Source organism: Electrophorus electricus, chromosome 1 (assembly GCF_013358815.1).
Source record: "Electrophorus electricus isolate fEleEle1 chromosome 1, fEleEle1.pri, whole genome shotgun sequence".
NCBI lineage: Eukaryota > Metazoa > Chordata > Actinopteri > Gymnotiformes > Gymnotidae > Electrophorus > Electrophorus electricus.
The window spans coordinates 12,744,673-12,758,486 of record NC_049535.1 but is presented as its reverse complement, the minus strand read 5'-3'; the positions used below and the strand labels follow the sequence as shown (position 1 = coordinate 12,758,486).

The 13,814-nt window shown below is 45.5% G+C and overlaps 1 protein-coding gene across 2 annotated transcripts; it reads left to right on the top strand.

Annotated features, from left to right (window-relative positions):
- The first annotated feature begins 2,711 nt into the window (after window positions 1-2,711).
- igfbp2a (insulin-like growth factor binding protein 2a) lies at window positions 2,712-13,529 on the top strand. 2 transcript variants are annotated; one of them, XM_027020145.2, is made up of 4 exons: window positions 2,712-3,173; window positions 9,776-9,975; window positions 11,987-12,127; window positions 12,418-13,529. In XM_027020145.2, the coding sequence occupies exons 1-4, from the start codon at window positions 2,813-2,815 to the stop codon at window positions 12,568-12,570; spliced, it is 855 nt and encodes a 284-aa protein (XP_026875946.2). In that variant the 5' UTR covers window positions 2,712-2,812; the 3' UTR covers window positions 12,571-13,529. The 2 variants fall into 2 exon arrangements, with proteins under 2 accessions (XP_026875946.2, XP_026875947.2); XM_027020146.2 differs by having other exon boundaries at window positions 2,713-3,173; window positions 9,800-9,975.
- Window positions 13,530-13,814: the final 285 nt, after the last annotated feature.

The following is a 13,814-nucleotide window of genomic DNA, read 5'->3' as shown; positions in this document are numbered from 1 at the left end:
CCCCTACCTTAGATATTCACATAAACAAAACCCAATTGACATAGATTTGACATATAAGTCACATACATGCATGTCATTAAAGCACTCTTCTTTAATCATTCATGTATACATGCATATCATTAAAGCACTCTTCTTTAATCGGTCATGTATACATGCATATCATTAAAGCACTCTTCTTTAATCATTCATGTACACATGCATATCATTAAAGCACTCTTCTTTAATCGGTCATGTATACATGCATATCATTAAAGCACTCTTCTTTAATCATTCATGTATACATTCATATCATTAAAGCACTCTTCTTTAATTATTCATGCATATATTCTTTAAGTATTCAGAATTCAGTATGTCTTCCATGACTTCCTCTTTGATAGATATAAACAGTGGGTGACATTCAGAATGCATCAGTATGAAGAAAATTAAAGAAATGAGAAAGAAGACAAAAAGGTGATGACCTAAATTAATCAGGCACTAACTAATTTGACACCTGAAATGTCCCATCTTCACTTTTAAGACAATAACTTAAAAGTCCCATCTTCAATAACTCTGACAATAATTTCACTTTTAAGACAATAAATCTCTCTGTACTTACAGGTTTCAAACAGCTTCCCGGAGGAGAAAACAAAAAGATTGCGAGGAAGATCAAGGCGTTCCCACTGATCCCACCACTCCCACTGATCCCACTGTTCCCACTTATCCCATTGATCCCACGGATCCCACTGTTCTCATTGATCCCACTGTGACCCTTAAACTTCCATGTGGCAGGAATATGGCAGGAATAGAGCGTTCAGGCAAAATAATAAGTGGCATGGCTTTGATATAAAAATCAGACCATGCAGATAAGAACTTACTGGACACTGTGAAGAATGGTGGTGGATCTGTTATGTGTGGCAGGTTTCCACTGAATATCATGGAAGTACATGGAAAACATGGGAATACATAAATAATCCTCTCAGGAACAAAATGTTTCAGTGGTCTGACCCAAACCGAGCAGATACTCTATGAAGTGATGCGAAAGGGAAAGTCCACCAATAAGAATTTAGGGATGTGGAAAAATGCCTAGGGATGTTGGGAGATTTTATATACGGAGGAAGGCTCTCAGCTAGCCTCCATGAGTCTTCCAATCTCAATTAGAAGAACAAACTACAACTAGAACATCAAATTGAGAACTTTTTCTGAGCCATTTCAGAGTTCCTATGAGTCATTTTCTCTTGACCTTCTCAAATAAAATATACTCAATAAATTAAGCATTAGCAAATAATTCAAGTCAAATGTTTCATTGTGGACAGAGAGGGATGGTATGTATGACTCAGACTGAAAATTCAGCTTGTAAAGATGAGAGTTCAGCTTTAAGAGGGAATTTGCATGCAAAGCCCTATTCAGCACTGTCTAAGCACGGACAAGTTTTATTGGAATCAAATTATTTAATATTGTGCAGCACAACTGTCACTAGGTAACAAACCCAGCTTTACTGGAACAGAATGAATCACTAGATAACTGTACATTTTTTGCCAAGTCTAAAGAGGAACTGACCCCGTAAAGAGGTTAATTAACTCCGCAGCCATACGGCAGGCTGGCTCCACAGGGCATCAACCTTCAGGTACCATTTATCTCGTCTGCCTTGTTTACACAGAAATGCCTTTGATATAATTTGCTCTTAGTGGACATACTCTGGGTATTAACGACATTATCTAAGACACACCCGCCAGAGAATACCAGCACCAGTTACAGGACGGTGGATCCGGTCTTCAGTGCTTCCTTTTTTCAAAGTGACATATGAGGTCATGCATAAACACCCCAGCTCCATCACGATGCCCCCACCCCAGACAGGCTGGCATTGCAGAAGTGCCCTTCCTCCATAACACTCTCCGAAGCGAAAGACAGCCCTGAAATCAGACGGTACCCACACAGCAGAAACAATCCTCGTTTATGTCTCCTGGACAACCGCCGCACGCAACGGTCTTACGTGCGGGGGCGGGGGGGGGGGGGGGGTGGGGCAATTTCTGCACCCTTAAATAAACAACGATTACTCTCCGGGACAACAGAGCTGGGCCTCTACCCCAGACGGGTTAATGAGAGCTTGTTTGGTTGGTAAGCATGATACTTCGGCTTCTGGCCCCTGAAATCAATAGGCTGCTGAGAGACATTTGGCTGTAGTCTTACCGGTTGAACTATACGACAATGCCTAGGGTCTGTGCAGAGGGCTAGCCATGTCCATAACAACACTGAATTCCCCTTTGGAAGTCCCGGGTTTGTTTGTTTTTTGTTTGTTTGTTTGTTTGTTCTTGCCATGTCGCATTCTTCTCGATGTGGGAAATGCGTAAGGATTTGAAGAGGAGTTTCGCGAACAGAAAAACTGGTGCGCGAGACCCGTTTTCCAGAGTGCGATTCAATTTATTAGCCTAATAACCCAGAGATTTACTCATAAAATAAAAGCCAGACAGTTTAAAAATAATTTTTTCGACCTGATTCAGATTACAAACGACTCTGTTGTTGCTAATTTTAAAATAATGCTAACAAAGAATAACACATCTCAGACTCTGAATGATAAATATTTCTTTTAATACATTTATCTTTATACTATACATTAATTAATACATTGTATAAGTGTAAATGTAAGCTAGATAAAGATGGAATATGAACGGCCGGCACTGCAGTCCTTAGTTTTTGCGGCGTGCGCCTGTCATGCCCTGTGATGTCAGCAGCATACGCGCGCTGATAGGATCCTGCAGAAGCCTCGCTCCACTTCACCTGTTCGCATGTGCAGTTTCTCTTTACCTGAAGTTGCAGCACCCTGACGCTTCTACCTATGGCTAGAATGATCCTGTACGCGAGTTGCGGGTTGCTTGTGGCATTGCTAGCTTTTCCAGGAGCCAGTCGCGCAGAAATGGTGTTCCGCTGCCCCAGCTGCACCGCGGAGCGCCAGGATGCTTGCGCGGCGCTCACGGAGAGCTGCGCGGAGATAGTGCGAGAGCCGGGCTGCGGCTGCTGTCCGGTGTGCGCCCGGAAAGAAGGCGAGCTTTGCGGCGTGTACACTCCGCGGTGCTCCAGCGGTCTGCGATGCTACCCTAAGCCGGACTCGGACCTTCCGCTGGAGCAGCTGGTTCAGGGCCTCGGGCGGTGCGGACGCAAAGTGGACGCGGAGCTCGCGGGAAGCGTGGAAGTCAGCGGTAAGCGCTCGAGTCTCTGCATTCAGAGCGTAGCGACCAAACGCTGATATGCGCGAATTAGCCGTTACAGATTTTGCGGGCATCTCTACTAGGTAAACAGTTATTTTTGTTGCGTGCTGAAAACATCGCCTATTACATGTAGCTTTGCCATAATCTACCATAATCAGTCTTTTGTAATATAACCCAATTTATACTTTCTCCTTGTTCACGTTCTGGTGGACATTAAGTGTAGTGGCGGTGACAAGCGAAACGTATTGCGAAATATCAAAATGTCACAAAGTAAAATAAGCGTTCTTGCTCTTGTACCCATTTGTTCTTGTTAGAAAAACTTAAACGCCGATTTAAAAAGAGTTACTGATATAATCTCATTACGTAACTCTTCCACTTTTACTGATAATTTGTCTTTATTGAGCGTTCAATACCCAATGCCCTACCATGGTCCCTATAAAAATAACGACCAAGCCAATTTTTATTTTGTTAAATGTTTTAGGCATTTTAATGCAAAGTAATTCCGCGTACGCGTGTCACACGGGCGCGCGTTTATTCAGACTAGCTCGCTGTCTTTGGACATTCTTTGCTTGTGGAGTCTCTGCCACGCCGTCGAGCCTTCTGATAGACCTTGTCTATTTCTAGAGGAAAAGAGTGAGCCTTATTGGAATTCACCCGTGATTAGCGAGGTGGACCCTGCCCTTTAACCCTGTCTTTAACCTTTGACCCCATCTTGCCATAAATTTTTCACAGCGTGTGTCAAAGGATGGGCCTGGACGTGTTAGTGAGGTCAAAGTTCGTCAGAGAGAAAGAGAAAAATTGGAACAGACAGACAGACAGACAGAAAGAAAGCGTGAAAAGGAGAGGCAGAGATAAAGAGGGGCAGAAAGACAGACCTAGAAAGAAACAGAACAACATTTGCACTTGCTGTGAAAGGCAGACCAGGCAGGTTTAAGGCTGTTCTGGTGCCTTAAGGGCTTACGTGAGTCCAGCCAGGTCTGAGTCCAGCCTATGTTTTGAACAGATCTGATATATGTCTGAGGCCAGCCTATGTTTTGACCAGATCTGATATATGTCTGAGTCCAGCCTATGTTTTGACCAGATCTGATATATGTTCAGCTTATGCTTTGAACAGCTCTGATTTAGGTCTGAGCACAGCCTGTTTCGTACAGATCTGAATGTTTGCCTAATCAAATTCTATTTTACATTTCACAGCACCTACAGTGTGTAAATGATGTACTGGGAAAGTTGGGTAAACTGTTTATTCTCCTTAGATGTCATGTTTGTCTGACAAAAGCAAACAGATGTTTTTGGACACAAGCGTGAAGCTGTGTCGTGTGTAGTGTGAGCGAGAAGGTCAGCATAACCGAGTTTGCTGCCAGTTTTTAAATGTTCTGTCTGATTCTTTTTGTTTATTACAGTTTATAACAACAGAGACAATCCACCTCAGTTACTGAGTTTTCACCTAAGACATAAGGCCTGAATTTTTCTGGATTAGTTTCTAATGTAACACAGATATGTGTGTATCTTTTTAATTGAAGAAGAAAAAGATGCTTCTCACAAATGCCTGGTTCAGACCGAAAGGAGCAAATGAAGGAAAGCGTTGGGTGTGGAGATCAGAGTGGCAGCACCACCTGCACCTCCGCCTCTCAGCGCGGGCGTGGTCTCCACCCGGAGGGAAGCTGTAAGGGTCGCTGTGTTCTCTGCTGCCACAAAGGAGCGAAAAGCCGTGGGCGCCTCAGCCCCGGCTAAGAGGCTCCGGAGTAAACAGCGCTCGTGAGCCGCGCCTAAAGGGCTGAGGGAAACGCTGCCTGAAAAACACACCGAAATAATCCCCCTGCTCTCTGCAAGAGCCGCCGAGGCTGCCGTTCCCCTGGGCAGCTTAGAAACCTGGATGCCAAGAATCTTAGCGTGACAGCTCCAGAATCGTAGCGTGTCGGCTCCAGAATCTTAGCGTGACAGCTCCAGAATCAACTCCCAAGCTTCCTGCAGCAGCTTGGAGATAACACAAACAATGTCAGAAATGTTACTGGGCAGAGTGGGGGTGAGCATGGGGGAAGATGACAGACTGGGGGGGCTGTAGAGTGTGTTGGGGGGTTAGAGTGTGTGGGGGGGTAGACTGTGGGGATATAGTGTGTGGGGCTAGCATATGTGGGGCTTTGAGGGATTGGAGGGTTAGAGTGTGTGGGGGGTTAGAGTATGTGTTGCGCATAGAGTGTGTGCGGTGGTTGGAGTGTGTGGGGCTTAGAGTGTGGGGGTAGAGTGTGCAGGGTTAGAGTGTGTGGGGGTAGGGTGTAAGCATGTGTGGTGCTTAGAGTGTGAGGGGTTTAGAGTGTGTGGGGTTTGGATTGTGTGGGGTTTAGAGTGTGTGTGGGGTTTAGAGTGTGTGCGGGGTTAGAGTGTGTGGGGGTAGGGTGTAAGCATGTGTGGTGCTTAGAGTGTGATGGGTTTAGAGTGTGTGGGGTTTGGATTGTGTGGGGTTTAGAGTGTTTGTGGGGGTAAGAGTGTGTGTTGGGCTTAGAGTGTGTGGGGGATTTCTAGTGCAATTTGGTTGGTTAGCAGGCTGTGGTGTTAGGAATTGAAATGGAATTTGTCGTTTGTTTTTATTTGTTTCGTTTTTTTGATGTGATCGCTCGGTGCAGGATCATAATGACACGCTCGTTTAGTAGAGAAAAGCTGTGGCTGCTCAGCTCAGTAATCACGATTCTGTATCCTGCCTCCTTAACACTGCAGTCCTGATTCATTTCTATTACTTAGTGACCCACAAAAACGTCCAGTTCTCTACCAGCAAGGTTGAGCTGCCCGGTCAGCATGTTAAAAGCTAATTCAAACACCTGTGTTTTTGATATTTCAAAACATGCACGTGTGCACCACATATGTGGTGAATCCCAGGGAGTGTAAGAGAGAAAAAATAGAGAGAAAGAGAGAGAGAGAGAGAGAGAGAGAGAGAGAGAGAGAGAGAGAGAATCGCATGAGCAAGAGTTACACTGGAAGAACAAGCTCTCTTCTTAAGTCCTGGCACAAATAGACACACGATCATTTCACATACGATGATTTGTTTATTGCTATATAATTATCGCTGAGCTCGTATATGGTGCGTTACTGCTGTGCCGTGATGTCATGTCAGGCGTGTCCCAGATTGCCTGTAGTACTCTTGCTGAATCCCTTAATTCCCACTGTCATTCCCTTCATGTAAGAGCAGGCCCAGGAGTCTCCCCGTGTGCAAGCGTGTGCTCTGTTGCCAAGCCCAGCGCCTTAACGTCTAACTCCTTCCGAACGAAGCTCCGACATTATCCTCGACTATACAGTCAGTCAGCGCAAAGTCAGTGGAATAGATCCATCGCCAGCGTTCCTGTGGCCAACAGGATCAGAGACACACAGGGAGGGGAAAAAACAAAAGAAGAGGGGAAAGTTTTGTTCACGGGCTGCTCTGTTAAGGTCTGGCGGGTGGTGCCAGGGATTTGTGCGCAGGCTGAGCAGAATGCAGCGAGACAAGCTGCTTGCGATTAAGACTGTGGGTGCAGCAATGCCCCGAGCACTACCTCACACAACACTACGCCGATTCATCATGGGGCTCATGGAAAAATCAGCAGCACGAAAAGACCGATCACCTGTGGTTCTGGAGCTACTCAAGGAGTCATCGTCATGATCGGACCGATCACCTGTGGTTCTGGAGCTACTCAAGGAGTCATCGTCATGATCGGACCGATCACCTGTGGTTCTGGAGCTACTCAAGGAGTCATCGTCATGATCGGACCGATCACCTGTGGTTCTGGAGCTACTCAAGGAGTCATCGTCATGATCGGACCGATCACCTGTGGTTCTGGAGCTACTCAAGGAGTCATCGTCATGATCGGACCAATCACCTGTGGTTCTGGAGCTACTCAAGGAGTCATCGTCATGATCAGACTGATCACCTGTGGTTCTGGAGCTGCACAAGCAGGTTATGTTTCCGCTCGACTGATCCTTCGGGAGCCAAGGCACTCACATCGTGGACTTCTCCATAGAAAAAGTTATTCTGAACTATTAAAAGAGTCACTCAAAACACAAGTATCACTCAAAACACATATTTATCTAACTGACAACGGAGAACATCCGATGGATAAACAAACAAGCAAATATACATGACCGGGCTTGTCTGAATGAAGTTTATGGAAGCATTCACATTAAAAACTAATGCAGGATGCATATTACCAGACACTTTCAGATATTACCGGACACTATCAGAGATTACCGGACACTATCAGAGATTACCAGACACTATTAGATATTACCAGACACTTTCAGAGATTACCGGACACTATCACATTACTGGACACTATCAGTGATTACTGGATACTATCAAATTACTGGACAGTATCAGATTACTGGACACTATCAAAAGAATAGTATCTAAAACTAGATATCACTTTACTCATCTGTAAAATGTATCTAGAAGTGGACATCACTTTACTCATCTGTACATGAGAATCTGGATCATTCATTGTCATAATTAGACCAACATGATCTGACGTCTACTCATGGCACAGTGCATATTCGGCTAAAAAGGTAATCAAAGTCGGTTAGCAAAATAATTCCAAGAACAGATTACACAACTGCATATCCGGGAAGCCAAAAAAAAAAAAAAAAAATCCCAAAACAAATCAAAACAAAAAAAATCCCCACAAAGAACATTTCATGCTTAAACCCAGATGGCATGTTAAGTATTTTTCTGCTGTGAATGGAGGCAGGCATGGGGTACAGGCTGGGTGCCCGTGGCCTCCACCCTCTGCTGCTCACCCTTTTCTGTAGTGAGCCACCCCGTGGTTCAGAAGCAGGAATGTGTCGCGCCTGCGGTGGAAAAGAGATTATGTAATGGAGGCCAAACAGAAGCCCAGCAGTCTGTCTCTTACACACACCTGACTCCATTTGACTTCTGCAGGACCTGCTGGGATGCCGTCTTCAAAGAGAACACCCCGGCCCGATGTCTCTCTGAAGAGGTCGGGTCCAAACACTTCTCAAGGCTCACCTTGCAGGAGAAGCGTGTTGACAGAAGTGGTTTTCTCCCCAGTTCTTTCTTTCTTATATGATCTTAGTCCGGAAGGTTGTGCTAGACCAGGTGATGTGTGTGAGGAGACTAGGAGGGAGCTGTGTGTGTCCATGCATTCATCAGAGCGTTCGTTATATGTGTCTGTTCATGCTCAGCATTTTGGGACTCAGAACCTTGCAGAAGGTTCTTCATTCCCACTGTAAGATGTTTTCTGTAAACAGAGCCGGTTTGGGTCAAATACAAATTCCCCCCTTTTCCCCCTAATAATAATGATAATAATGAAATTTTATTTATAAGCACCTTTCACGATACACAAGGTCACTGTACATACAGTAAATAAGAATGCAGTAAAATGGATTTGACATAGAAAATAAGACCAAATAACATTAGTAGGCAAAGACGCACAGTGCTGCAGTAATGCCCTAACAGAAGACAAGCTCGGATGAACTTACAGCTGCTTTCTGGAGTCGTCCAGGCATGTAAGTCAGGAGGAAGTTCTCAGGAACCTAAAGTCAGACATGTGGAATGTGGAGAACAATATCAGAAAAAACACAATGTTTTTCCTCGAGGTAAATAAATAAATACAACTGCAATAATACAGATCACAGAGTTCTTTAGTAACATTAGCAACTGAAACAGCTTTAATGCATGAAGCTCTGTGAAGCGATTGAGTTTTACGGCGTGTGGGGGGGAGGTGAAGGGACTCTACAGGGAGACATCGTCTGGAATCACGTCTAAGAGCCACTGCACGTTCATTAATGATTCAAGGCCGCGTCCTCTCGCTGTGCGATGCAGGCCAAAAACGTGGACGCAGTGGAAATAAGTCAGACGTCTCCCATTTCGTTCAGTGTGCACAACCGGTCCATATCGCCGCGCGTCCGATCGGGTTAGCGCAGCGTACTAACACAGCGAAGTGATCCAGTGCTACGCGGGCCGAGGAGGCCGGCCTTAGGCTTTACAATAACAGCATTTTCCCTCCTTACCTGCTTCCCTTTAAAACAAAGCCCTAAAGCCCATGTGACCCCCACATCCTTCCCCTGCCTGGCAAATCTCTCAGCGCTCCAGCAACCTCCGTCTCACCAGGAGAATAGGAGGAAAGCGTTCCTGCTAGAACGGTATGCACGGCCTCCACTCGGAGCCGCTCTCCGTGGGCACGCAGAGCAGACGTTCACCCCTTCCCCCCAACATGCACTCCGCTCTTGTGTAATGCAGAAATAACCCCGCGCCTGCTAACCCCCTCGCCCGCTGGGGCCGACGCTGTCTTCCCCCTGCCATGCTGGGGCGAGTGGGTGCGGAGGCCCCACAGGCCACGGCGGGAGAGGGAACGACTCCAGCCGGGCGCTCTGTTTGTTTGCGCAGTTCTGGTGTGTAGAAGCAGGCCGGGCCTACACTGGCCCGTGTGATGTAGTTTGACAGGTGGCCCTGTAACAGGAACCGGAGATCCAAGCCAAGATTGCAGGAGACACTGCTAACTTCAGACCCAAGCCAACATGCTTCAGGGTTCACTCAGGGTTGTAGGGGCACGTTTTATTGTGGGAATTTGATGTTCTTTTGTTTTGCTGTTATATGGTGTTCTCCTATGAAGAGTGTCCCTTTGGTCGCCGAATAGGCGAGGTCCTGGAGCTCTCGGAGACGGGCCAGACCGAACTGCCCCCGGTCAGGAAGCCTACCAAGGCCAGCCAGTGGATGGGACCTAAGGAGAGCGCTGTCATCCATCACCGCCACCAGATGAAGACCAAGATGAAGTACAAATCTGAAGAGGGCAAAGTGCCCCGCGCCAAGCTGGTAAGTGAGGAAGACGACGGATTGGTGTTATCCGCAGCATGGGGAACGTGCGTGGAACGTGTCAACAACCTGAGAGGCCACGCCTTGGTCAGAGACAAGCATGTACGCTGTGCATGTACCATGGTAACAAATGGCTCTTACAGGGGCTGTATTACATGTACATACATGTGTGAGTCGTTGTGACTAATTTCAAACTTTGGATTACAAGTTGTGTGACTTTTTTTGTCAATTTTTTCTTTGCTCATTTGGAGTGAATTTTGTTAAACAAACCTCTCAAACAATCAGCTTTTTTTTCTTTTCTTTTTTTACGTCCCCTTTGTCAGGTAGTTTCTAAACTGGCCTCCCATAGCCACACTGGAAACAAGCACTAAGAATTAATGCAGTACCTGAAAATGCTAAAACCTTCACCCGAAACTTCCTATGGTTCCCGAAAGTGGGGGGGTGGGGGCGCCCCCTAAGGGGGCACAGAGATATTGCATGGGTGGGGTGGGCTACAGCAAGACAAATGAAGTGAAAGACGTGTACGTGTATCGGTGGTGGTGGTGGGGGGCTATTCATATCTACAGAAAAGGTTCGGCAGCCACTAATCAAATATGTTTAGCTTCCTGTTTAAGTGTTACCTTAAGAAATATTGCCTTGACCCAAAAGTCACTGAGTGTGTGGTGTTTTAACCGGGCTCCTCTCTGCATGTGGTTTGGGTTAAATATCTCGGTTTATGGGCTTGGCTGAGGGCCTTGGCTGTGATGTCATCTGGATAGTTTGTAAAATATGACCCGGTACGGACCCGTTTACAGGCCTGGGATGTCTGATTTGTTCCGAAGGACTGTTAAGAAAAGTAGCTGAGGTCTTTCGAAGCAGAGATATGTCCGTCTCCCTAAACAACACACACGCACAAACACCCACACACACCCACACACACACACACACACCCACACACACACACACACACACACACACACACACACACACACACACACACACACACACACGTTCAGAGCTCAAAAGTGGTCTACTACATTTGCTCTTCATTGTAATGTTTACAAAATGAATTGCATTCACTGTCACAACCATCTTGTGTCTCATGTGGTGAGATATTATTCTTATTATTATTCATATTGATCTAGCATCTTTCTCAAACCCAAGGATGCCTTACAGACAGAAATCAGATTTTACATTCAAATCACTCACACACCATGATGTTTGGTGATCTTAACCTCCTCTCCCTCCCCTGCACCCGGGGCATTCCCCCAGGGGCCTGTGGTTTTCTGTGTGGAAACAGCCTGCCGCTTCTCATCGGTGTGTGTGAGGTGTTGTACATATCCCGCGTCACTCCTTCAGTGGCTGCTGTTTTCTCCCGAACTCAACTCCAGATGTAACAACCATTGTTTGTGTTTTGCACTCCTGAGTCCCATATTCCTAGTGATGACTCCACGAAGATTTATACCCCTTCTGCATACAATAGCATATGACAAACTAAATTACATCAAATAGATGTTCCCCAGAGCATGAAGGGAAAAACTGCTTCACAATGTTTTTACTGGAAGCAAAATGTGATGTTTGCTCAGGGTGGGCCACTCCTGTCTGTCTTTTGGCAAAGCGGAGTGATGCAGGACACTGCAGCAGGCCAGTGCTGATGTCCTGCAGGTCCTGTTGCTCTCAGACTGCACAGAGGCCAAAACGTTTCATCAGCGGTTCATACCACAGTGTAGGGCAGCGGCAGCCTAGTGTTTAGGTGCTCGATTAGTCCAGAGCCCCGCCACCGCCAAGCTGCCACTGTGGAGGCCCTGAGCAAGGCCCTTAACCATTAATTGCTCAACTTGTGTTCCATCAGACTTGTAAGTCGCTTTGGATAAAAGCATCAACTAAACGGCATAAATTAAATAAATGAATAAATAAATAAATATTCCTTTGACTCACAATAAGCAGAAACCCTGTAAATGCTGAATGTCCATGTGAGAAAGGCGGCCAGTGTGAGAGTATGAGTCTGAGACCTGTGCCTTGTGTCTGACAGAGTCAGTGCCAGCAGGAACTGGACCAGGTGCTGGAGAGGATCTCCAAAATGCCTTTCCGAGACAATCGTGGACCTCTGGAGGACCTCTACTCTCTGCACATACCCAACTGTGACAAAAAGGGCCAGTACAACCTGAAACAGGTGGCTAAATCAACAACCTTTACATTAAGATACAGCCACGTGCCTCAATGTTTACAATATTTCAATATTTACTTAGATATTCCAGTACTTCATTCATATAAGATTTATAACATAATCACAACTTGCAAGTCATATGAAGTTGTTTGAATTCTCACGTCAAAAACATTCTCATGTTTTCAGACGTTTTAGTCGTAATCATGTTGTTGGTATTGCTGGTGCATCCATGGTGACACCATATAAGATGCCGCCTGCACGTTTGGTGGGCTAAATATTTATGCACTGTGTTTCAGTGTAAGATGTCAGTGAATGGGTACCGTGGGGAGTGCTGGTGTGTGGACCCCCACTCCGGCAGACCGATTCCCACCTCGCCACGGGTGAGAGGAGACCCCAACTGCAGCCAGTACTTTGACGACCTGGACACAGAGCCTGTTCCCCTAAACTAATCCCGCCCTGCAACCCACGTCGATCCCCACAACAAGAGCCGAGGTCCCAGAGGACCCTGAAGAATCAGTGTTTTAAACCCCTCAAAAAGCTACCGATAGGCTTTGTGTATATGTGTGTGTGTGTGTGTGTGTGTGTGTGTGTGTGTGTGTGTGTGTGTGTGTGTGAGGGTGTTTGTGTGTTTTTGTAGAACTGACATAGTATACATGATAACTCAAAGCAGTGTCAGTGTTATAGGACTTACCAGGATTCCCATTGATTAATGGGAGATTATTAAGTGTGAGAGTGAAACCTGACAGAAGCATGCATACTTTTATAAGATGGTTTTATCAATCTGAGTTTTAACTGTCAATTCCTTGAGACTAATCTCACGGTAATCCCACGTCCTTTGTGTAGACTTTGCAAACTCAATGTGTTAGTCTGTAGAGTTTTCACTTTTCGGTGCTATTCTTCTAACTTCTAATCTTTTAAAACGGCCACCTACCATAGTGACTCATTCTCATACTTGACTGAAAATGCTAACGGAAAGAGTGTTTACAAGTGGGACTGCATGATATAAACCAAACATAAACCCATCATAGTACTGCATGCTAGGATCAAGGGTCACTAATATACACCCCTGAATCCTCAGTGATGAAACCATCAGTGTGCATTGTTCATGGTTTTTAGATGGTTTATGGTGTACATTGTTAATGGATTATGGAAAACTCAGATTGCATGAAAAACACGTCAACAACCTTTCCTTCTCAGGAAAGACTGAGAACAATCAGGAGGCTCACAGCCCAGTAAAACATTTTCAAGTTTAACATATATCTTGATAATTCACTTCTATAGTGCCTTACCAGATTATCTGCACGATGCTCGCTGATTTGACATTTACTACCTGTCAGCTCCTATGGTGCTGCAACGACAAACCTGAGAATCAGTTAAGTTAATAAAAAGAACAGTATGTGTAATACCATATGCTACACATTGCAACAGTACATTTGCAGCTATTGTGCTTCAAAGATGTTACACAGATTAGATTTACACTGAACCGGTAGTTCTCGAGGACACAAGTGATGTAAACGTGCGTTTTTAAAGAAATTATGAAATAAGCATATGTACGCTGAACACTTTGCTACATCCTCCCAAGAGCAGCGTGATCACACCCGAGCAAGTGCTGACACCTAGTGGTCATGTCCAAGAGTAGAAAAGGTTGGTTAAACTCAAAACTGTCTTTTCGTTTCTGATAGCTGCAGTCCGG